The sequence below is a fragment of the Lissotriton vulgaris genome, chromosome 3_1 (genome assembly GCF_964263255.1).
Source record: "Lissotriton vulgaris chromosome 3_1, aLisVul1.2, whole genome shotgun sequence".
NCBI classification, from domain to species: Eukaryota; Metazoa; Chordata; class Amphibia; order Caudata; family Salamandridae; genus Lissotriton; species Lissotriton vulgaris.
Genome location: NC_141689.1, coordinates 2009468120 through 2009494604, shown reverse-complemented (window position 1 = coordinate 2009494604; position 26485 = coordinate 2009468120). Strand labels below are relative to the sequence as shown.

Sequence of the window (26485 nt, the reverse complement as noted above, 5' to 3'; positions counted from 1 at the left end):
CATGGAATAGTCACTGCTACTTCATCTATCCTGCACCATTTTCCCAATATACAGCCATGCATAGACATCCCCAGTGGGGACGTTCTATAAGCCTCATCTCATGTCTCAAAGTCCTGGCAGTTCTGTGTCTCAGTTTTGCAAAGTGGCTCAGGTACTCGTTCTGTCCAGATCAGAAGCTATATCCCATGTCCAGTCCAGCTGGTTCCCCTGTATGCTCAAAACAAACATAAGGAGATGATAGACCGAGTGCTGAAACTTTTCAGACACTAACTCCAGACACAGACTTGGGTTCAATCCATCATTGTTTTTTAGCTCAGTCATGACCCTGTGACTCATGGGAACAGTCCACCCTAAACTGCCAAGCCAATTCTTCCCTGGACCGGAAACAAGCATACTGGGACCGGTTTCGGGGTAACACCACTAATCAGCCAGGCTAGTTTCAATCCAGTGGCAAAGTGAGCAAGAGACCCACGTCTGGGCATACACTGCCAACTTAAGGCGAACAAAGCAAACACATGGAGATGCTGGACGTAGAACTGAAACTTTTCAGACATCCACACGAGTCACAGATCTGGGTTGACTCCATCACCGTTCTTTAGCTCACTTCGCCACCCCAGTTCAGTCCCAGCCATGTGCAAATCAGTTTTGACCCTATTCCTCATGGGAACACTCCAGCCCAAACTGCCAATCCAGAACTTCATGGGACTGGAAACAAGCATCCTGGGACTGGTTTTGGAGTAACACCCCTCATCAGCCAGGCTAGGTTGACTCCAGTGGCAAAGTGAGTAAGGAGGAGCTCATCAGGAGGCGTTGATGCGGGTAGGAGAGCATCTGCTTCACTGCTGCATCTTCTTGTACGGATCACGCATTCAGCAGCCCGCCAGGGAGAAAAGTGCCGTTGGCACTGTTCCATGCTCTGTCGCTTCACCAAGAATCCAGTACTGTTCATTCTGTTATTTACCCCCCTTAAGACAGGAGAAAGGCACCATAAATGTTCTATTCCTACAGATCGGCCATCTTCCTCAATGACTGCTTGCCAATCTCTTGCCAACTACCGCCAAGTTTTTCAATCCTTCAGCCTTTTTCTTGAAATCTTAAAATAAGTGATGTACAGCTTCATAAATCTTTACATTATTAAAACTGTTGTAGCTATACATACTGTGTTTGTGTACAATTAATTGAGGCTTTTGTATGAGTATTTATCTTATCAGGTTGTGCCAGAGATATAAATCAATAACAAATGATGCACCAGCTTGCCCTTACCATGGTTGTTTATGTATTGTTCTGAATTCTAAATTTGTAATGACTCCACTATATTGTCACTCAATTTGCTACTGTGCTATAGGTTTTGCAAGTGTAATTGGATGCTCATTTGATTCATTTTTTTCAGTATGACAAACTGTATCTCTGCTCTATCTCTGTGCTGGCAGATATCTTTAATGTAATAAGTAGACATTTCCAACTGCAATATGTATTTGTAATATATATACATTACATATATTCATTTTAATAGTATATGTAATATACTCTTAAAATGTCCTCACACTTAAAAATGTAAGCTGATTGTGTCTTCGTTAATCTCAACATGCACTTCGTTAGGGCTGTGGGATGCTGCGTTAAGAAGAACATTAGGTGCTGGCTCATTTGCCAAAATCAATGTGCTCTTTAGTGAAGTGATAGGAACTATATTGGATGATGTGATGAAAATGCTATGCCACTTGTTTTTGTGAGGAACACCATAGTAGAAAGAAGAGTATTACTGTTCCTCCTTGAGATGGGCTAAGAGGCAGGACAGATACCATTGACTACATTTGAACCGCTTCTGATTGGGCCTAGGCTCCAAGGCACTCATGAAAATGTTTTTTTTTTAATGTGCTCTTGTTGCTGTTTATTAAAGATAATATATATATATTTTAAAATATTTTTTATTCTTAGTTTGCCAACAGTTACAGGCAACAATAACAGCCCTCACATACCAGGGACAATGAAAGGGCAAGCGATAGCATTAGAGCTGCACATTGTCTTCATACACCGTATACGTCAGCCAGAGGGCATTGCCAGCTTAACAAAGCATATAAGGTTTGTGTGTCCATGGGGTGAACAAGGGCCGCGTGAATCTCACGCTGAGCATAATGCGTTCTGTGTTAAAGGAAGGAAAAAAGGAAAAGGGTTGTGAGGGAAGAGAAAGGGGAGGGGATCTCTCTGGCTACCAGTTAGAGAGTGCACTCAGAAGTTTGACAGCATGTTCACATCGAATAAGGGTGTTCTTTGTGCACCTACTGGCCTGTATTGATAGGGGTCGCCACCCGGTCAGGCGGCAGAGCAGCAAGGTAACTGCAGCGGTTCCCAGATGTTCTTTTGGCGCGACTGCATGGGCGTAAGCTCCCAGAATTCCACCAGCGGCTATGACAGAAAGTGGTGTCTTTAAGCTAGTCAGCCACCTGTGGCTTCCGCTTGCAGGCCCCAGCAGATTGTGTCCCACCTCTTAGCAATCAGAAGAAGCTCGGCCACCAGCTCACTGTTCTCAGAGGGTTCATTGAGCATATAGCCAAGCAGGGCAATCAGCAGGGATCGCTCGCAGGCATACCCCATTATCGCCTCCAGTTCATTGAAGATGTTCCCCCAGTATTCCATGATGGCAGAACATTCCCATGCCAGGTGTAAAAAAGAAGCATCCGGCACTCTGTAACGCACAAAGCATGCATCATCACTCAAACCCGCTTTATCCAACCACACCGGGGTCTTATATAGCCTGTGGAGGAATTTAAAATGAATCAAGCACAATCTGTAATTAGGCCACAGCTCCCTGGTCTGCGCGCAGCAGTATTCCCACCCTTCTTCCCTAAAGGGGGCTCCCAGGCAATCCTCCAATTTGCGCTCCTAGGCAATCCTCCAATTTGCGCTGTGCCAGCGGGGTGCATATCGGAGACTTGCGCTGCATACCTGCATACCTGCATACCTGAGTACAAGTGGGGAATGAGTTTACGAGGGGACGGGTTAGTTAGAAATTCTTCCAGAAAGCGGAATTTTAGAGGTGCTATCGGGAAAGATTCGTAGGCCATACGTAACGCAGTTCTAAGCTGAAAATATGTTAATCTATCCATCAGTCCCATGTGGTCGTTCTCCAACGCCCTCTCTATTCTTATGAAAGCGCTGTCAGGGAATGCATTCCCTACTGTGTGAAGCTGCTGCCTCCGCAGTCGATGACAGACACCGGCCACAGCCGTAAAAGGGAATGCGGTTTGTTTAATGAGTGGCACAGAAGGTTAAAACAGATAATCCAGCCATGCCCTAAGTTGGAGCCCACGTCAAGCCCAGACGGTGCAGCTGACAGGGTGGATTCCAGCCTTAGGGCGGCTTTGTTTCAGGATGAGTGCCATATGCAGTGGGACCAGGTCCACCTGATCGCTCTCTGGGCGGTATGTGCCATAAATTGAGTAGGGTGAACCCAGTGGAATCCGAAATGGGTCTGCGTCCAGTTGTGGTACAGCTCCATGTCCGGGGCTCCCAGTTGACCCTGCTCATATGGGAGCATGAGGATCTCCCATGCAACACGCGGCTGTCCGCCTGCCCAGACAAGAGAGATCAAATTCAAACAAAGTCTTTTCTTAAATTCCACAGTGAGGGGCACTGGAAGGTTGACAAAGACATATAAAAACTTAGGCAGCACCACCATCTTGGTAATAGCAATCCGGCCCACCTGTGATAATGAGTGGCCTCCACCGATGTAGCTGGCTCTCAAGCCACTCCATCAGCTTCCCATAATTATAATGCCAGAGCTCTTCAGGGTCTCGACTAATCCATATTCCCAAGTACCATACCGGGGAGTCTGTCTAGCTGAGAGGGAACTCTGAGCGGAACACATCCGTAGCTGCGGTCAGGGGAAGATTATGGACTTCCCCCAATTGATCATAACCCAGTGAGGCCGCCGAACCGAGTAATCTCACGGATGAGTGGGTCTAAGTTTGTTGCTGGGTGGTTGACATATAGGGTCACATCATCCGCGTACAGTGATACAATGATCACTCGAAGAATGAAATTAAGACCTCGTTGCGTATGGTGTTGTCGTAAACGGGCTGTGAGTGGCTCCATAGTTATAGCGAATAGGAGAGGTGACAGCGGGCACCCCTGTCTGGTGCCACGCGCCAGCTTCATAGGAGGTGAGATTACGCCATTTATTCGCAGTCTCGCAGTGGGGGAAGAGTACAGGAGAGCAATCTTTTTTATAAAAAACTGTCTCAGACCAATACGGGTGAGGAGTTTGAAGAGGTAAGACCATTCCAAGGTATTGAATGCCTTGGTGGCATCCAGAAAAATGGCTGCTGCTGGCACAGATGGGTCAATCTCCTGCATGATGGTGAAAAGGGTGCAGAGGTTCGTAATATCAGTCCCAGGATGCATCGCACCATGTGAGATGATGAAATCATCGTTAACCAAATTGAATCAATATCCACCATTTTTAATCACTTGAATCTTCATTTTATTGTTAATTTTTTTAATTTTATGGAACAAGGTGATTCCAATTTTCAAGTGCATGTATAATGCCCAATTGCCTTTAATACAGCATGTTAAAATCCCCTGTTCCATGAATAGATGTGAAATGTTTAACCCAATGCATTTTGGGCCATTACAGCCCTTAGTCAGGGTTTTTTTTCTGTAAAGGTAAAATAAAAACATTGCCTACCAGGGGCAGAGCCACATTGGTCATGTCTTAGCACCATAGGGAGCAAGGAATGTAATCTGGAGGCAAGCAGCTTGGCGAGTATTTTATTATCAAGATTGATCACAGATAGCGGTCTGTACGAATTGCACCGCAATGGGTCCTTGTCCGGCTTGAGAATTGTCACAATCAATGCCTCTCGAAGAGAGGGGGGGGGGAGGGGGAGAAAACCTGCTCCAGTGCCTCCTAGTACATGTTGAGGAGAGGGAGCACAAGAAGTGGTGCGATCTCCTTATAGAATGCAGAAGTTAGCCCGTCCAGACCCGGATCCTTGTCTCCGGGCATCGCCCGAACACCCCTATCATTTCTTCTTCAGAGAATGGCACATATAGTTACTTACGATGAGTGTCGTTTAGCCATACCAGTTCAAGTGTATCAAGGAAAGGGAGCAGGTCCGGGTGTGCCTCAGTCTGACGTGCGGCGTGTAGTGAGGAATAAAAGGCCATCATTACTGCTTGCACTGCCTCCTGACCTACGACAGAGGCATCTTCGCCGATCCGTAACTCCCTGATATAGTCGTTTGACCAAGGTTTTTTTTAGAAGTCCTGCTAGGGTTTTGCTGGCACGGTCCCCTTCCCCGTAGTGGCGGTCCCGGGCCTCCATACCTAAGAAAAGTGTCTCTCTGTCGCCGCTTCTTCAAATTCGGCCATCTTGCCCTGAAGCTGTCCTAAGGTCGCTAGCTGGTTGGAGGCGAAATATATAGATTCCAGCTCCCAGTATCTCCCTATCCAGGCACCGGAGGTCGCCCCTTAGCTCCCTCAGGACCCCCATCTGTTTGGCAATACACTGGCCTCTGATGACGGTCTTGAAGTCCTCCCATAACGTGGGCGGGATTCCACCGAGCTTGAGTTAATTTCGAAGTACTTGCGGATCTGATCTCTTTCCTAAAGACCTGGACCCAGAGAGACCCGGCAGGGAGCTTCCAAGAAAACGTTCTGCGAGGAGCATCAGGCAGTGTGAACTCCAAAAGGACCGGCGCATGGTCGGAGAGGGATCTAGTGAAATGGGCACTGTTGCAACCCCAGGTGTTCACATCACGTGATGTCAGCGAATGGTCGATTCTGGACCATAAGTGTCCAGCTGTCGAAACACAAGTACCCTCTCTACGGTACGGGTGTCGGCAACACCAGACATTCACCAGATCGTGATCCTCCATTAGGACCTGTAGCTGCTCAGCCGCCCGCGGATGAGGTCTGTGGGGTCCACCTGATCTCTCATTCTCAGGGTCGAGAGCTACATTAAAATACCCCCATAGTGTGGCGCCCGGGCCCAGGGATTCTGCTAAATGCCAAACTTTGGCAAAAAAGGAAGGGTCATCTGCATTCGGTCTGTACACGGATATGAGCCAGATTGGGCAACCTCCGAGTACCCCGCTGCCACAACATAGCCCAGGGGATCGCAAATCTTGGCCCGAGTGTGCCATGGAAGCCCCTTCTCAAAATAATAGTTGTTCCCCTCTCATAATTGGAGTACCTTGCTATTAATTTTTCACCCCTCTATCCCGCGCATAGGAGCATGCAGCTTGTATTAATTAAGTGCAGCTCCTGCAAGAATTCAATATCTACCCCATGGCATTTAAGGTATGTCAAAATGTATGTGTGTGGGTACTGCACACAGTATTCGAATTATGAGGGCGTTTTATCAAAATTGTGTGCTACCTTTGATTGATGTCTGCCACACCCAATGAAACTTGAATTAAGCCTGACCCCAAAAAGGCTGCCAGGACTCTAAGGTGCACAACATAAAACAGAGCAAGCTCTTAGTTCGTTTGACTTATTCATTTATGTTTAAACCATTATATCATCATTTTGTAAACATTTCTTGGACATGGTTTCTTTTACAAAAAATCACAGTGTACGTTGTTACCAATCATTGAAAATCATTACATGAACATAAAGATAACATAAAGTAACGTTGTTTAGTGTAAACACATAAGAACCCAATGCATTTCGGGGCCCTTTGTGGCCCCTTCGTCAGGGGTCTGTTGAAAAAACAAATGAAAATAAAGAAAAATTAGTATAAAGCAAACTATTGCTTTGATGTTTTCAAGCAGCTCAGTCATTTCTAACTACTTAATAATTTCTGTAACTCCATATTAGAGATCTATATTTTTGCAAATTTTAGTGAAGTTAGGGTCTCTTTTTATGCTCTCCTATTATTCTCTACGTAAAACGAATCCATGCAATAACTGCACTCAAAATAGTTATTATGCCTACATACCGTGTTTCAGCAAGTTGCTTGGAACAAAAAGGTGTTCCTGCGTACAAAGAAGATGACATCAAAGTAATTATTTTAAGATGCCTGATATCTAAACTTAATTACAGCCTATCAAACTGATCTTATGAAATAAGAGTAAAGTACAATGAAAAAATGATTACCTGCGAGCCGTAGCGTCATGCGTTGGTCTCGCTTTGCTTGCCAGTTGAAATGAATTAATACTGGAAAGAAAAAAAATGATATTGCAGTCTGGTTTCCTAGAATAATAAAAGTAATCTGTGCCCTGCGTTTTAAAATGGAAAAGTGCTCGTGGTACCTGTAGCTTTTCAGTGTTCTTCTTATTATTCGGCGACCTTCAACCTATGAAAGGTTGAGAGTATTATTTTAACATTGTGATCTTTTCGTTGATCAGTACGTGCTCTCGCAAAAACAAGGGGGTTTCAAGTTTACCTGCGGTCCTAGGCTGTAGCGCTTCGGTTCCGCAGTGTCTGTCTTTGTTTTGTTTGACTGTGGGAAAACCACAGGATTAGTACATCCGATTTACGCTTAAAAATCCCTACCCAACCAGGCGTTTTCGAAGAAACGCATCGCGGGGCTTACCTTAGAAGCAAGTTGCACTAGCCTTCAGTTATTTCACTCTGGCGTCTTCACAGTCGCCATTAAACTTTGTAGTCCCTCTTCTAGGCTTGGAGTCTGGAGATTCCTCTGACACTAACAACGGACTAAGTTGGTTCTTACACTGTTTAGTTCTAAATGGATTAGGGCGGCCATCTTGTAATGTTATATGAAATCGATCCGTTTTAATCTATGTTATTTGAACTGATAGCATAAATATTAATATGAAACTCTTGACTGCATGAGTGCTGATTTTCGTAACACATGAAAAACAAAAAATTAAAACTAGAAAATAGTACCGCTGTATAACATTTAAACCAAAGAAAATATTTAGGAACAAGCATCAACAAATTGTCATTTACAGTGCTCTTGCACTTAGAACAAAACCTGCCTATTTACAATCTTCTTTTTTATATATTTAGAATATGCAGACTCATTTGTGTCTTTATATGTTTATGTTATTTTGAGTTTATATGTGTAGTTGAACATAGAGCGTGTATTCAAAACCACGAGAATCAGTATATTGAATTGTGACCTAGGACGTGTTTCAGAATTCACTGGGGTAACAGGACCGTCCATCAGATTTGGTTGTTTTATAGAAAACATGCCATCTCTATTTTATCGTTGAGCCCAAATGGGACCAAAGTCTGTAATTTGCGTATCCAGAAGGCTTCTCGCTGGAGAAGAATCTTTGCATTATCGAATCCCAACCTTTGCGGTACCTGCTCTATTATTTGGAATCTCAGTTGCGCCATCGTATGTCTTGCTTCTGTCCAGTGCTGCGCAAGAGGTGATGTGTTGCTTTTAGAACGTATCCTACTCTTATGTTCAGTTAATCGCACTTTAAGCTTTCTGTCAGTTTTGCCTATATAGAGGAGTCCACACGGACATTTGATAGCGTAAATCACATGTTCTGAATTGCATGTTGTCTCGTGCTTAAGTTGAATTTTCTCCCCTGTTCTAGGGTGTAGTAGTATATTGCCCAAAATAATGTTATTGCAATTTTTGCAGTTGTGGCATTTCATTGTCCCTTTGAGTGACGTTTGTTCTTGAGTAGTAGTTACCGACTTGCTCGGTTTGTTAAGCATTTCCTTTAGATTTTGTGCCCTTTTGTAGGCGAGGAACACCTTTTTGTTCCAAGCAACTTGCTGAAACACGGTATGTAGGCATAATAACTATTTTGAGTGCAGTTATTGCATGGATTCGTTTTACGTAGAGAATAATAGGAGAGCATAAAAAGAGACCCTAACTTCACTAAAATTTGCAAAAATATAGATCTCTAATATGGAGTTACAGAAATTATTAAGTAGTTAGAAATGACTGAGCTGCTTGAAAACATCAAAGCAATAGTTTGCTTTATACTAATTTTTCTTTATTTTCATTTGTTTTTTCAACAGACCCCTGACGAAGGGGCCACAAAGGGCCCCGAAATGCATTGGGTTCTTATGTGTTTACACTAAACAACGTTACTTTATGTTATCTTTATGTTCATGTAATGATTTTCAATGATTGGTAACAACGTACACTGTGATTTTTTGTAAAAGAAACCATGTCCAAGAAATGTTTACAAAATGATGATATAATGGTTTAAACATAAATGAATAAGTCAAACGAACTAAGAGCTTGCTCTGTTTTATGTTGTGCACCTTAGAGTCCTGGCAGCCTTTTGGGGTCAGGCTTAATTCAAATTTAAGGTATGTCGCCACTAGGCAGATCTTTCAGCAGTCATTCAATCCGCGCACATTCCAGGTTACTACTTTCAAGTTGTTTACCCATTCAGCATTCTCACCCATGCAGGCATTCACAGAATTGAAATATCTAGGCAATGGGGCGACCCTCCACGTGCACTGATAGGAGGCCACAGAGGGGAGAGGAGGAGGTAAAAGAGGAGAGAACAAAAGAGATCAAAGAATAACAAGAAAACATCACCCAGTACCCTACAATCCCCCCCCCCCACCCACTACAGCCACCCAACAAGGCTGAAAGAGAGTTCCACTGCCCCGAAAGGGCCATCAGTGGCCAACAGTACAACAAAAATGAGACTCATCCCAGAGGGTAGCGCCAGGGGCTCAACATATCCCAGCAGTGGCAGTGCTGGGCGGCTAAATTGGTGATACAGAGAGGGGCTACCTCTCCTGCCGTCAGGCCATCTCGGGCAGTTCTTGGCATGATCAATTAGCAAAGGCTGATGCTACCAGTAGAGGGGCGAAGTGTGTTCAAAGTTAGTGCATGTGCTCTAAACAGGGTTCAAAGTTAATGCACCATCATCCACCACGAGGGGGTTACAGTCTGCAGTCTATTTTCGTAGGTGACCAGCGGCGCAAGACCAGGGGTATCGCTGCACAGCGCACTCAAGCAGATGCCTCCTGGTAGCCTGGGGTCCTCCCAGTGGTGCTGGTAATGTTGCCGGTGTGGGGAGAGAGAGAGAAAGGCAGGGGAGAGAGGGGAGGTGCGCGACTCCTGGTCCCCCCGCTGACGGATGTCTCTCCCAGGCTATTTCAACATTCACTTGTAGGCCTGCACTCTCACAAGCCGGTGGAGCAGGTGCTTGCATGCAGCATTGTCAGTGGGACTCCAGCCCCAGATGAATGCCGTTCAGCTGCGGCCCGCTGCACCGTGGCCTCCTCAGTGCACCCCAGATGCCAGTGGCAACGCTGCAGCTCCCATCCCCGCCGGGTGGTACCACGGCAGAATTCGCCACATCTCGGGCATGCACCCTCTCACCTTTGCCCCTGGTTCTGCAGAGGGGCTTAACCTGCTCACTTGGTCTGGACAATGACCATCCTCCGCCTCTGTGGTTCCCAAGGGGCTTCACGGCCTGCAGCTGGACCACAGCACAGGAGGGCCCGGCTCGGGTTTTGATCGCCAGCAGCTTTCAGCCAGGAGGGCGTATCACACAGCCTACCCCTTGCACAGTTCCAGCTCCGTTTGTCAATCAGCCCGCTGATTGCTCCTGCGGCTCTTGCTCTAGCGCAACGTCTCCGTCCCTTCCTAGGCCGCCTAATCCGCCATCTTGCCACAGAGGATCATGCTCGCGGAGCTGCTCCTCTAGTTCTCTCGCCCTCTCCGGACAGCATCAGTCAACCAAATCCCAGGCAGGAATGTCCCAGGTGCTTCAGGGATCTGACCTTGCCTTTTTGCGGGCTATATTAGCGGCCTGATCCGTCCGATAATTGCAGGATAATTTATTCAGCCAGCGGAGCCTTACTATGTGGCAACCATTTCTCAATGGCACACTAGTGCCTATTAGAGGAAATATTAAATGCAAAGTGCTTTCCTTTGGGGATCATCTTCAAATTTTAAATGTGAAGTAGAGTGAAGAAGAACATAGATTGATCTCAAATCGCATGCTCTTTCTGGTCTGCACATTTGTGTAAATGATAATTCTTGCAATGCTTCGAAACTATGAAGTACAGTGAATGTCACCTTTTCATTTTCTTGCAGTCAAGGCAGAGAGGTGATGATCAGGTTGACAGCATGCTTCTCCGAACACCTGACGACAAGTTACATCATACGTCTTACCCTGATTTGCTCAATGATGGTCAGCAGAAGCTCCAAGGAACCACAGAAATCCAGATGGTAGTTGATGAAAATGTGTGGGCACTGCCAACTACACAAGACACATCTCAACCAGAAAGCTCTGATACAGGACAATTCGGAAATGAGAACTTGTCGGAGAAGGAAACATTGGAAATAATGCCACCCGCTACTGGTCCTGATAAAGGGCACATCTTAACAGATAATGGTATCTCAGTAACAGCAGGTGTCCCCTCCACAGACTCAACAGGGGATACCTCCCAGAGAAAGCAGGACTCCCTGGGGACCAATGAAGGACTAGGCTCGCCTGCACCAGAGAAGAATCAGCCAATGAGCCAGACCCGTTCTCAGGAGCTAGAAGATGATCAAAGTCCTTACACTAACATCGAGCAGGCCATTATTCGAGGGCAGATCAACTCGCCATATTCACGTAAAAAGAAAGTATTTAAGATATATGTATGTGGAGGATTTCAAGGTAAATACAGATCACTTTGCCTTAAATGTAAAAACCTGCGGAACGTATGTATGCATATAAGCATTTCTTATGATTCTCTAATAATGTATCAAAATACACCCAATATATATACACAGAAATACTTTCTCCAACGATCTAACAAAGACATTAGTACAAGGAGAGTAGTGACATGGCCTTCATGTGAGAGATTAGTTTTGTGTGGTTCCATAGGTCACTTACATGTTCAGCCCAAGGATAATATGCAAAATATGTTGTTAATTGCATTTTCTGTTTTTTTTCAATCAGATACACAGCCGGAAAGAAATGCATTATTTGAAAAAGTGTACCCTAATCTTTTCACATATTGTAAGGAGAGAGGGTATCATTTTAAGATGTTTGATCTGAGATGGGGTCTCACTGATGGAGTTACCAATGACCACACTACAGCGGTGCTGCATTTAAAGACTCTAAAGCAGTGTCAGGATTCGGGACAGCCACACTTTTTTGTAAGTTTGCATCACAGAATGCTTATTTGAATTTAAGTGGCAAGTAAAATGCATTTCTCCACCTTTTACATAGATGATATAATATTGTTGTGCTATCATCACGGTCCATCTGTAAAACAATATAAACCTTAAAGGAGTGTTGGCGCGCTGGATTGCCAGTTCAGTTAATCATACTCACCTGGGCCCATAAAACATTCACACCTTTGAACCGGTAATCCTGCTTCTATTTACTGCCTATCAGGATTTAAATTTCTTAGGACTTATACCTGTACACCATGACTTACCAATCCTTTGTCACGTATGCTATAAGTCCTAGGGATCGAAAAGAGAGTTAGCATAATAGGTAGCAATTTGATAATTTACCTTTCCTGTAATAAACACAGACTCGGGAGAAGTTTTAAACAATAAGACATAAAGTTTGCAAGAAATCACACCTTTAAACATTGGTACCTAGGAAGGGCGAGAAAGGTAAATAGCACAAGGACATATCACATAGATTATATTTACCTAGAATGGTGTGAGGACCAATCCTAGCCACGGGCTGGGGCAAAGAAAAAAGGCTCCTGACTAACCAGGTGCCAATGGGATAGGACAGGTCCAGATCAGAACAGGTGACCTCCGCTAAGTGCAACACCAGCGTCACATCCCTCTCTCCGAAAAATTCTGGAACCCTATTGGGCAATTGATACTTCTCCCTCAGCAAAACCCCAATTCTTCTGACAGAGTGCTCCGCCAGCACCTCTGCTCTCGATTCTCCTTCAGCATACGTTGGGTCAGTGACAGGTCTGTGACAAGTCGGTCATCTATCTAAGCCTACCTTAGTTATACCATTTTCTGGGCAATGTACCACCCCTAAATGTTGCAAATTTGTGTATTCCCTTCATTTGATTGGTCAGAAAGGTGAGGAGAGGTCATCACACCATACTAAGATGAGGTCATTTTCATTGACTTATATTGATCAAGTTCCCGCCCATAATTTACTTTCCCATTAATTGTTATTCCACCGAGCAATATTGGTTTCAATTTGTATACATTGTATTCGTTACAGTTCATATTTCTTCCTCTCCTGAGGTCGAATGGTCAGTTTCCCAGGAACATTGTGGGTAAGATGAGTATTGGCAGCCATTCAATGACAGTGACTTCAGGGATTTCTGGGATCATCTGCGCAGACGCAACCTTTTCAATAAAGAGTTTATGTCACCCTTCAGGCCGAAATACGAGCTAATAACAAAGTCAAAGAAAAACATATTAGAATACAAAAATAAATTAATGCACTGTATACCACTTATCTCTACTCTAAACCCCTTACTTTATTTTAACTATAGCATTAATAGTTAAGCAGAACGAACAAAGTTTAGTTGAAGCAGTAGCAGGTGCTTTAATGTGTGAAAGTCAACAAGAAGGTGTACAGAGTTCCCCACAAAGGGTAGACTAAGGTAACTAGAGAAATCCTCTCTCTCAGTGAGCAAGTATGACAGGGAATAAGATGATCCCTGGACGGAATTTAAGGATGCCTCACACAATGCAAAGGTTGGACGACTGTTGCCATCCCACCCGATGATCGTACCGTGTCATCATTGGCTTCCTGCTCCTACGGCAGGCTGGCGGTGCAATGCCTGTCGGGTAGCACGGGGTGCTACACTTTGGCGGAGTTCTTTTATTCCTTAGCCAATGGGTGCATGTGTGGAGGGGCCAAAAAAGGAAAAGGACAAAAAAGTGCAGTAGTGAGCGTGAGTGAAGTTAAAAGAGGTCAGTAGAGTCCATTAAGAAAACTTTAATGACATGGCTCACTGCCTTATTAAAATTGGTATGAATGAGGGGTACTGAGGCGCAACAGTTAAGATGATGTGGCCTCATTCAACCCTCAATTGTGGTGTGGTCGACATGTTTCATGCGTCTCGGGCAATTCATCAGGACCTAAATGCTCATCAACTTGTTATGACTCCCCCAAGATTGAGAGACTCGAAGATACGACCTGAAACGTGTCGTAGGGTCAAATCCTACGTAGATTCCCACCCTAAAGGAAACAAAGGAGAGATGGGTACAGTCAATGGTATGTCTGTTAGGTGTCTACGTATACATGTAGTTAGACCATGCAAGCAGAGTTATGGTTTAGGTATTCATAACCCCTGTGAGATGGTCATGCTCGTGAAGAGGAGGATTGCAAAAGGTGAGGGGGAAGGAGGGGGGGGGCAATTCATACTGCAGTTGCCACTTGCCGTTAATGTAGAGAATACCTCATCTTAATACACATCTGGAATGCTACACCGCGCTAACTTACACGTGTGTCTCATGCAGTTGATTACTCGTGTGTGGGTGCACACAAGATCAATATCGGCAGAATCACCACCGGAGGATTACAAAGGAAGGTAAGTGTAAAGGCTAGGATATTCTAAGCTAGCACCCGTACTGAAAGGGTTTGTATTTAGTATGAAGTGAAAGGAACCATATCGACCCGGGCGAGTTTGTAAAAATTCTTACCCGCGGTCTCCGGTTGATGGAAATCTCGTACTGTCCTCGTGGGGCCAGAGTCAGGTGGTAGACACCTGCAGAAAGTCAAGATCACTATCGGTTATGGTTTTTAATTGAAGGTGCGGGGTCGTAATAGAGCCCGTAGGATAACTCAAGGCGGGCGGTCACCGATGGAAAAAACTCATCGCGATCGGTAACCGGAAGCCGTCGGAGTGATCGCCGCAGTGCAGCGCACCTTACCTGATTAGTTTCTGGCTACGGGCCCGTAGAACCTACCCCACCCACGGCGGAAGACTCGCAGGACAGCCGGTCAGCCCAGTGTGTGGCCGAGCAGGTTAAATTACCGAGTCCCGCTGATGCCGTCGTGGGTTTGTTCAAGAGGCGTTGCTAGGTAACGCCACGCGACGTGGTGTGGAAAGAGAGAACCACCACCAGTCAAGGGGGTGTTTTCAACGGGCGCCATCTTGGAACGGGGTTAGAGGACAATACCTTTACAGTGTATGGGTGAATAAGAGTGATACTCGAGAATTGGATAAAGCAAGTATCGGTTATCTGGCTAACATATTCCACGGCACTGCATCATTCAGGCCGAATTCATCAGCATGCAGGCGGTGTATCCATCTTTGCTCCATTCTAAAGAGTGCCTGTTGATTAATTGCAGGATGGCACTCGAGGATGGTCCATTGTATGTTCTCTGCTACATGATTAAGTTCTCTGCAATGATCATACAGTCTAGTATGGGTCTTTTTGCATCGGATGTTGCTATTATGTTCCATGATGCGTTGTTTCACAGGGCGCATTGTCATCCCTATGTAGATCAACTTACAGGGGCATATAAGTACATAGATACATCTGGAGCTATTGCAGTTCGTGTGCTTGTTAATGTTCCAGGTAAAGTCCCTTGGTAGTTCTACAGTTTTACCCTGAATAGTTTGAGGGCAGACTACGCAGGATCCACAACGGTAATGTCCCGTAACCGGTGGTAGGTCCCATAAGGTGTTGACTGGGTGGGTGCTTGACTTCTTGGGGCGAGTGTGGATTAATGAGTCTTTAAGATTCGCTGTCCTCTTAAATGCAAAGCGTGGGCGGGGGAGTTCCATGCCCGCTGTGTTGAGGATCCCCCAATGTGAGTTCACAGTTTTCTTTATGAACGGGGAATTCCTAGTGTAGGACGTTACACACGTGATTGTGTCATCTTTTTCTTTGGTATGAACCTCAAGCAACAAGTCTCTGTTGTTGTTGAGAGCCCGTTTTACTGACGTTTTCAGGAGTCGTGTAGGGTATCCCCTGTCCTGGAGCTTGTGTTGCAGGATGCTGGCTTCTTGTCTGTAGTCTGTGACAGAGCTACAATTTCTGCGGAGTCTAAGGAACTGTCCGAATGGCAGGTTGTCCCTTAGTGATCTCGTGTGATGACTGTTATACATGAGAAGACTGTTCCTGTCGGTCTCCTTTTTGAACAGAGTGGTGGTGATCGTTGTAGGCTCTAGCCGGATAGTCAGATCTAAGAAGGGTATGGATGTCTCTGAGATAGTGCCCGTAAACTTAAGGAAGGGATCTTGCTGGTTGATCCATGTGCAAAAAGCTTCGCAACTGATGCGATCACCTTTCCAGAAAATCAAGATATCGTCGATGTATCGACGCCAAAGTGTGAGGTTATCTCGAAAGGGGTTCTGTTCAGGAGGATAGATGTGAATCTTTTCGAAGGAAGCCATATAGATACAAGCCAGGCTCGGTGCAAATGTCGAACCCATCGAGGTTCCGCGGACCTGGTGAAAGAGTTGTGCTTCGTATCGGAAGAAATTTTCAGTCAGGGCTATATGGGCTAGCTCCATGATGAAGGCTATCGGGGTAGGGGAGGTCCATTCTTCCTGTCGCATCATCGAGTCCACAGCTTCTAATGTGGCTTGTTGCGGGATGTTAGTATACAACGCTTCTACGTCTAGGGTTAAGAGTAGATCGACATCTTCTCTTCCATCAACGTCATTAATCAGACGTAGAACATCTCTGGTGTCTTGTAAATACGATGGAATCTGCTTAACCAAGGGTTGGAAGAAGGCGTCACAAAACTGGGAAAGAGGCTCCAAGAGTGACCCGATACCAGAGACAATAGGTCTCCCTGGGACAGGGGTCGACCCCTTGTGAATCTTGGGGAGGGTGTAGAAATAAGGGGTGACTGGGTCCGTAGTGGTCAGGAACTCAGCTTCCTTCTTGCTGATCCACTCGTTGGTTTCCGCTTCGATGATAAGGCTAGTGATGGTTGTAGTCAGCCGCTTAGTGGGGTCATCCATGAGGGGTCTATAGTGTGTAGTGTTCGACAATTGTCGTCTGCACTCACGGTCGTAGTCCTCAAAGTTTTGTATAACAGTTGCTCCCCCTTTGTCTGCCTGTTTGATGACAATAGAGTTATCCTTTCCCAGATCGATAGACGCTTGTTTTTCTGCGGATGTTAAATTGTGGAAAGATTTGATGTTAGGTTTATTCCGTAGGCTCATCAAGACTGCTCGTTCAAAGGTTAAGACTTCTGGTGGAACCATCCCATCAGTCGGTGTAAAGGTAGACGGTTTTCTCAAACCAGTGTCTAGACTGGTAGGCTCAGGTTGGTTGTCGAAGAAGGCTCGGAGTCGTATCTTCCTGAAGAGTTGTTTGATCTCAATCATTTCCTGGAAACTGTCAGGGGTCGGGGTAGGGACAAAACCCAGGCCTTTTTCCAAAAGGCTCTTCTCTGTTGGTGAGAGGACTTTATTGGAGAGATTAACAATCAGACTCTCCTCCCCCTGGATGTTGTGCTCCTGGTTTCCATTGTTGTTGACGATGGCGGCTGGTCTTGCCATTGTACTCCTTTCTGCCCGCCTCGCTTTCGCCCTCTTCCTCTGCCCCAACCTCTGCCTTGAAAAGGTGGCGGATTAAGGGGGTAAAACTGCGGGGGGCCTTTAATGTGTGAGACATGAAGCGGCCATCTTGGCACTAGTGCGCAGATGCAAAGATTTCACACCAGAAGCGAAAGACTGCATACCAGGTAGATGTGGCAGACACATGCGCAGAAAGGTTCCAGCGTTTTGGGTGCCCATTTTAGGACGCTCGGGTTACTGTTAGTAAAAACACATATGCAATCTTCCCCAGCTTACTAATAATGTTGTGTAATGCAAATATTAGTGAACAAAACATGTTGATTAACCTCATAGCTGCTGCCATCGGCCGCTGAACGTTCGGAGTACTACCTGGCTGGTGCTGCGAACGTTCAACGACCGACGCGGCCCCGCCCACTCTTTGGAACGCCCAGCACTGCGCCGAAATAACGGCAGTAGCTAAGGCGTTAATTAGTTACATGTTATTTCGAGAGGACTGAGTCCAAGCAAGTTTCTGTACGTATGAAACCTTGCTCCATCAGGATCTATAAGAATTATTCATTACTACACCTATAGTTGGAGACTCAGACAACCGTTTTATGGTTCCTAGTAAGATGTTTAAAAAAAAGAAAAACAATGAAACATTCGCCAAAAATTGGTGGCTGTGGCTTCTGCCCTTCTCTCAGTCACCCTTCCTCATTTAGGGGTCAGGAAAATATGCTTTCCCATTGTTGAAATGGTCGCCGCACCTTCAACATCTGGGAACCTCCTGGGTGCACAAAGCAGCAAGGGGAATGTTGTCGAAAGGGACATCCCATTTAGGATGTCCCCTCTGATGACATTCTTACCATCGTTACTTCTGTCTGAAACTAACTTGTCAGCCATGGGGGTCCTGGACAGGCAAAAGTCCACAACAAATATATCCCATGTGGTGTGAGAATTCTCCCAGTACTAAGAGTATTTTTCCTTTGTTTTGGCCAAAATAGATCCGTGCTTTGGGGGTTCTATCTTGGGCAAAAAACAGTGGTGATACTTCCCCCCCCACATTAACTCCCTCCACGGAACAAAACCTGCTTCCAGAAATAACTCCCAACAGCCCAGCAGCAAACTCTACATTTGGTGGCCCTGCTTCTGTGTTGCCTTCACCATTCCAGCAGTATGGCAGAAGGCCTGTCAATGTATAAATGAATCCCTTTATCTATGAGTTTCCAGATTTCTCTCACCGTTTCGTAGAATGATAATAGTCAAATAAAATTCTGCGAATATGGCCAATTATGAACATTTTCTTTGTATAAACTGTGAAATATTAACAACCAACAACTATTTATTTTCTTTTTAAGGAACAGCCTCACTTATATTGTAGTGGCTGTGCCGCTAAGTGGCCAGGATTCTGGAGTTACTGTTTTAGCAACCGCAGCTCCTTTCGCCCACCAAATCAAGAGTTTGCCACTTGATCTCAGAACTTTTTTGCCAAAATTGTTTGTATCTCTGTAGCAGAGTAGTTTTGATTAAAATACACAATACCGGCTGGTCAAATTTTGGCTTGCAGAATGATCGGCTGGCCTTCTTTTTCATATTTCAAAGATAAAACGCAAGTGCTATGCAGCAAGGGGGCGTTTTGTAAAATGTAAATTGAATGGTCTTGTTGCACTTTAAATTTTCTCTCAGAGTGTGGGAAGTATTGTTTTTCTGACTGTGACCGCCATGCTATGCAAGGAAAACATGGCTGATATGTAAATGGGTGGCCCACCTTAAAGAGAGTGGAACCCTGAGCGCCTCATCAGAAGGCAGCCCTGCACCATAGAGGGTGATTCGGATGGCAAAGCCGATGAAACACAGAACTTCTTTGTCATCTAAAAGAAGCGGGGACCCCGAGAGGTTTGCGAATGGGGCGCAGCACAGCTCCATTACTAGCAGCCTCCCCCCACATCTCCATACCTGGTAACTATGGGTGTCTATATGTAGGAAACCCAGGACTTTGGAGTTTCCAGATCACACAACACACTAATGGCTGTTAACCTCAGAATGCATGTTTATAGCTATCAGAGTTAATAAACTGGCAGAGAGTCTCATGGGCAAGGAAGGGAATGTAATTTCTTGCAAAGTTTACTTAACGAAACAGGCGATCTTCGCAGCAACACAATTGGACTGGCAATTATTGTTGACACCTTCATGAGATGGTTGCATTGCTGAGCATTTCAACTGGATTTCCCCTCTTCTGTTGGTGCTATTCGCTGGTCTGCGATACATTGCAAGCTGCTGGTTGAATTAGAAAATCTCTTTAGACGAGATGGAAGTGGAGGGCTGATTCTTGAAAAGATGATTGCTAATGGAAAACAGAGAGCAGAAGTTTAATTCAGTTCTACCCGTGATTTTCGTGTGCACCACTCAATTACCAAAGCACGATGACTAACAAATGTACGTCAGGGTCTCGAACCTTTTCTGTACTGAGAGCTACTTATGTTCAGTAAATTGTATTGAGAGCTACTAATATTATTAGTGTTGTATAATTTCAGTTTTGTTATATGTATACAAATTCAACCAAGCAAAAGCTTTCTAATGTAATACGCTGGGCTGCACACAGGTGAGCTACTCAGAGGGAGCTGGAGAGCTACAGTAGCTCACGAGCTTCTGGTTGGAGACCCCACTGTCCTGCAATCTACATGTTTCAGCTTTTAACTTCTTCAATTTCTTTAGGCTATCTTGGGACAAAAACACGACCACTATGCTCTTCCCGGGAGCTTAAAAGAGAAGGAATTTGAATCAATAAAAGGTACCATTGGGAGACTGAAGCTGGAGACAATCAGACAAAAGCAGGCTGTGTTAAAACTAGCCCCACAGACAGCGGCAGAAGAACCAGTGGGCCAAGTGAGGTCATTGGCCAGTCTTGACTCCGGTCAGGCTAGTTTTGACTCAGATGAACAGGACGCAACACAAGTAAAGAAAACAAAAACCGCTGCAAATTATGATAAAGATTTAGCACTTCTTACCCAGTGGTACAGATTGGATGAGAACTGTGTCCCAAGTGTCTACAAACTTCAGCCTATCAGGTTAGTGGCTTTTAATTGAAAATTGTCTTAAAAGAGTCTAAAGGTAATTGTGCTGGAATTCTGCAGTATGCAAAGATGTGAGATGTTGCATCAGAGATGTATTTATCTGTTGAGACCAAGATCACTGCTGTGGAGACCAGGCTTGAGCCCTTAACAATGAGGATTGCCACATCCATTGTTGCCCTGCATCGCAGTCTCAAAGAAGAAATACATTATATTGGTTCTGCTAGTATACACATCTTATTGGGGGCATACATTTTTCGTATATTCACTATCAGGAATGTAAATTGTGAGATAGGTAAATCTGCATTGGACGTCATGTTGGGTGCCGAGGGGTTCAGCTGTTAATAGTTGGGAGAAAAAAAAACGGTGCTTAATTTATAAAACAATGAGTGTCGGCGCCCAAATTCTGAGCACTACTATATGTCGGGGCACCTAATACTAATGCTGGGTAGCTTGGAATCCCACTCATTCCTCTTTATTCCACTACCCCTTTATTTAATTCCTTTCAGGTTCTTGCTTTATTCCTTTGTGGCGGTTTTTCCGCCTTTCTCTTTTTCCCACCATTGTGTATTTTCCCTCTGTTGCACTCCACAAATGTCTTATGAGGAAAAATAAGTGTTGGTCCCCAAAATGAGTGCTAGTGGGCCCTACCGTCAACCGTCCTCTCACATTAAGCCCTGAAAAAAGAGCAACAACATTTTTGGCCTGAGGATGGGGTATGGCATGACCTTAACACATCCCATCACCTTTTTGATTGACTCTTGTAATACATGTTGTATAAAAGTGATTGAACAGTTCTGCTGTTCTAAATAGGTTAGTGATTTGCTTCTCCCTACTGAAGAGAGCCTCATCCAAAATTGGGGGTATTTCTCTTTGTTTACAACGGAGCATGGAAGGAGTAAACATAATTAGAGGCTGGTACAATGAAGAGACTATTGAGTAATACATTAAGCATGAAGTGGGATGTTAAACATTTATGGTCGTGTTTCTAGTACTAATAAGTTCTATTCTATCCTGGACATTACTTGCCAATTAGGCAATCCATGGAGTTGCACACATGAAGATAATTCTCAGTACATTTGTCAATGTTCACTGTTCATATGACTGCTTTTTAAAGAGTCACCTTTCATTGTTTAACTTTCGTAGAGTGTCTTTTTATTAGGGGTGGGAACCACGGTCCACTATCGTCCCAGCCCTTTAATGCTTTCTGTGTCCCAATCCTGCTTCACCACTTTCAACACTTGTGAGAAAGTTATCCTTTTTTCCCCGATCACCTCTGTTTTGGACTGATACTGGTGGTTACTGACTCTGATGGTGCCCTAGGCCCTGCTAACCAGGAATAGGGCTAGTGTCTTGTGTAAAAGGTATATGGTAATTAGGTGTACTTACAATTGGTATGACAACCTACCTGTATGCCCCTAGTATATGGTAAGGCATGTAGGTTTAGAGGCCCAGCAGATTTAATGCACCTAAGTGTGCACTGCGGTTTTGCCTGCTGTTATTTTACAAGCCACTCCTGCTTTGCAAGCTGCTTTTAAAATAAAACTATGCCCAAATTTGACTTTGGAATTAAAGGTACATCCAAAGTCTTAAACTGCCTTATTTTTACATATAAGAAATCCCTAAGGTTTGCCCTAGGTGACCCAAGGGTAGGGTGCCATGTTAAAATATGCAGGGACATTATAAAATATGTTTTATAAGCCCTTATGAGCTTATAGTACATTAGCTATTTAGGTTAACATGGGAAGGCTTTATTAAACTATAATGAAGTCTAATTATTGACAGAAGTGAGCTAAAATGATACTTCAAAGCGTCTAAATAATAGAATAAATTCAACACTTGTCAGGGGTAGATTTGGTATAACTATGACAGAACATAAGTTGTAGAACTTGCTTTTCTGATGTGCCTGAATCCACCTCCAGAGCAGCCTCTCCTGATTGGTCTGACCTTGACAGGCTGAGCCAAACTGCTCTTATGGGGTGTGAGGTGGTCTGAAAGGAAACAAAGAGACATTTAGTGGGAGGCGATCTGAAAGCTGCCGAGCAAAAGGCAGGAAGGGGGTTGGGTAGCCAAACTGGTCTTCAAAGAGAGAAAGACACTTAGGACAGGACCCAGACCCACCCCCACTTCCTTTACCTCCAGCCAGGCAGGATCCCCCATAATTGAATTAGCAGCGGTGGTGGAAGGGGAGTGTTAGGGGAAGTTAGCCACACCTGTAGGTTGGGTAACCAGACCTTAAGCTGCAGGAGAGATTATCTCCATTTTGGATGTGTTGGAACTGTCCTTTTTGGGACGTGAGTTTGCTGCACTTCAGGGGAAGTGGTCATCATTGAAGGTGGCACCCTGCACCCCCTTCTTGCCAGCCCCAAAGCCTGGAAAAATATGAGAGAGCTGCCCAGCAGCTCAGATCCCTGCCTGGAAAAAACCAAGAAAAAGGACTGCCATGCTGAACCCCTGGCCTGCACCAAGACTATACCTGCTGCACACTTTGGGCTTCAGAAAAAGGAGGACGATGCATGACTCTAAAGGTTTGAGGAGTGGACTTCCTAAAAGCAATAAGTTAAAAGAGCTCCACCTGCATCATCTCCACCAAGAAGAACCCAGCTGGACAGCTTATAGTGGACTTTTAAGGATTTGGCCAGCTGCATTGTGGGTCTTGAAGTCCTAACTTCCCAAAACGCAACTCAGAGTTTTTGGAACCTTGGATTGGTGTTGTGGATCCTTCAGCCCAAAATGACCTTCTCGAAGAAGATCCAGACGTTTGGACAAATTTGGAGAATTTTTGTGAAAATGCTCCATAAGATGACCGACCGACCCGTTGTCAAGACTCAAACCGCTGACATTGAACCGCGACCCGACCTGAAATTCAGGTTTGTTCTGCTGAAAGCTCCAGAGCTCCAAGACCTCTAGGATTTCACTGAGACTTCGAGCTGAAATAATGCAAGCCAAACTGACAAGGAGCCTCACATTGAGAGAAAAAATTCCCAAAAAGTACTTATTTCAGAAGGTAAAAACTTGACCCACTGCTCAATGTATACGACCCGCGTTCCCATCGCAGTCTGCCTGAACTATGATTTTGTCCTGGTCAAGCACGACTAGATGTCCCAAGTTGGCGCTTTTGGCTTTTAGGCACTAGAAAGTATTTATTCTTCAAATATTCATATCTCCAGGTCCCCTACATTGGATTTTTGTTGTTTTGCTGTCATTTTAATCATCATAAAAATATGTCCTATTTGTATAAATTGGTGTTGGATTTTTGTGTGTGTTGTCTTACTTATTTAATGTATTGGTCTTTCATTTGCTTTACACATTTGTCTCCCGAGTTAAGCTTGCCTGCTCACAGCCAACCTACCAAGGATTAAACCAGGATTCATTTATTGAGACTTTAGTGGACATTACGTGTGATTGTGGTGTTATTACCGACTAATAAACCACCTTCCTACACCACTTTAACATGCCAATATTCCTGCCCACTCCCTTTATGCTCTCTTTGTTCCATGCCCCTAAGCTCCTTGAATGTGAAACCCAGTGGACTTCATTCAGCTACATCAGCACTGAAGCCATGTCCTTTACTAATGGCAGATCTGTATGAGTCAAAGCCTATCTGGAGCTGAGGCCTAGAATTCACAGTGGGATGTTGAGGAAGCAGGCATCTTCCTGATGGTGCATTGTGTGAGGACAAAAAGGTTGACTGTTGGACTGTTATTCCTTGTGACTTCTGCACTGAATGAAGAATCAAGTCATAAAACTCTAAATCTGATTTATTTGACCTCACCAAGGAACTTCTGAAACATGGGACTGGACATTTTGGTAAAAACTGCTGTAAATCGTTCCTCTGGACTCTGTGAATGTGGTCATATGACAAAAGTGAATAATTACTTTTGGTGAAGCTGGAAAAAGAAATACATTTGACTACCTTACCTTCAAAAGCAAAATTCCCATCAGCCTCGTTCAGAATGGAAACATTACTTTAGATTTTAAACTTAATCTTCTAAAGAAATGGTGTACTGTTGCCTGAAAGTGGTTTAGGAAATTTAACATTTGGGACACCTGTTTTTTCTATGGATAATTATATTATTATTAGAGATATTTAGGTCACAAAATGAACCTCTTCAACTCATGTTGATATGTCTTCCAGTGATCTCTGATTTTGCCACTATTCACAATGATATTTTTCCTACAACCAAGAAAGTAAGGAGGCTGCGCACTAACTATAGACATCTAGTTGTAATGTATACTATTTGGAGAGTGCATCTTGTGCGTCCAAAAAGCTCATAATCAATTCTGATGGGCGAGTCATGTCATGGTCAGATTGTAGGATGAGAGCACTGTGAGAGAAGCAAATAACTTGTTAAGTTATATGGGTTTGCTGTGTGGGGGTTCAAAGGTGACATGGGGGTCTGTGAGATGGATTTTGCAGACATTGAGGTGGGAGATTTCAGAGGCGTGAATACATTTTCATTTTGTGAATAGATAGGAATGGGTGCATATTTATTAGGTGCTGTTTTTCCAATACTTTTTCTATTTAATTTGTGTTATTTTGATGTATACATACATTTATATATACGTATCACCATTTTATTTTTATTGTTTTATTATACAGCACTTTTTATGGAGATATATTCAGCAAGGATCCCGTCCGCAAACAGCAGGCGAAAAGCAAATGGTTGACCACCCTCCAGAAACTGCATGAGATACTAAAGGAATGTACACCTATTGCCCTTGAAAAACAGACAGCAGATAATCTCCTTAAAACAGGTGAGCAAAATCTAAAGTTCTGCTCCTTGATTATAATATGAAAAGGTAATTTAAATGTGGGGCCTGATCCATAAATGGAACACCCACAGGACATAAGAAAACATGTATGAAATGCTCGTAGCCCATGATGGCACCAGATGATGGGTATCCTTAAAGCATAGTGGTTTACTATTTCAACACACACTGACCTAAAACTCCATCTTTTCCCACTGGGAAACCCTTGGTGTGTATCAAATGCTGGGAGATCTGTTGTAGTGTATTGAACTGTCGAATTTATAGAGCACTTTGTGCTACTGATGAAGACTTGAAGCACTCTGCCTAGTGTCTGGTGTCTGTTTTCAGAGTGTATGGTTCATAGGGTGGTGGTTGTAGTTAGGCCTAATTAGGAGGTGCTGGCTGAGGATTTGAGATTTGGAGATGTGCTCTTTTCACAGTGCAGATATTTGGTGGTTATGCACAAGCATGATGTGTTGAAATAAATTGCATGAATAGATGCGGCCATGCATACAGGTACCTACCTTCTTTTTCAGTAGCCTCTTTTATAATAAATATGTACATACGAAGGGCCAGAACTGTGAGGTGGTTGTCAATTGTTATTATTCTAACAATTATTAAGTTCCCTTTCTCTGCTGTTTGAACTGAGAATAGTGGTCCAGCATCATGATTGACTCAATGTGCAATGCCCATTGCTTTAAAACTAGCATGTATAGACATAGTTGGCAGGTGTAATGATTTATGGGCTGGTGAAATGAGAAACAGGATACATAGATTAGTTGTATGTGGTTTTATAGAAAAACAATTTCATGGAATACCATAATTGAGAAATCATTTCACTTCACCTGTTTAATGGAAATGTAAACGATGAGTGGCACTTACCATTTCATAGCAACCAACTGACAGAATGTCTTTTTTTCTAGATTGTCTTTTGCATACTGATTTTTTATGTTTTAAAGCATTGATTGCAGGTCTTAGATTTATGTTTTTTATGTTGTCAAACAATTACTTTGCATTCTTTTAATTCGCTGATCCCTCACGAAACCCAAAACACCATACATCCTTGAACACCCAACACAAAAATCTAAACACCACCCATCCCTGCCTCCTAAAAACCCCTAAAAATGCCTAAACTCCACCCATCTCTAACCTCTAAAAATACATGCACCACCCCTAAACGTTACCCATCAATGAATCTTGAAAACCCTTGCTAACTCTAAAATCACCCATTCATACACCCTAAAATGCCTCTATGTACGTACACCCCACTCATCCCCAAACCCTTAGGACACTTCACCACCCATAAACTCCAC

The 26485-nt window shown here is 44.1% G+C and overlaps 1 protein-coding gene across 1 annotated transcript in view; it reads left to right on the top strand.

Moving 5' to 3' along the window:
- LOC147728720 (uncharacterized) overlaps nucleotides 1–26485 on the top strand; it is a 497345-nt gene that overhangs the window by 20464 nt on the left and 450396 nt on the right. The window contains exons 4-7 of the mRNA XM_086963852.1: nucleotides 10997–11564; nucleotides 11850–12049; nucleotides 20065–20417; nucleotides 25024–25178. Coding sequence (XP_086819978.1) covers nucleotides 10997–11564; nucleotides 11850–12049; nucleotides 20065–20417; nucleotides 25024–25178 — 1276 coding nt within the window. The remainder of the gene's footprint in view (nucleotides 1–10996; nucleotides 11565–11849; nucleotides 12050–20064; nucleotides 20418–25023; nucleotides 25179–26485) is intronic.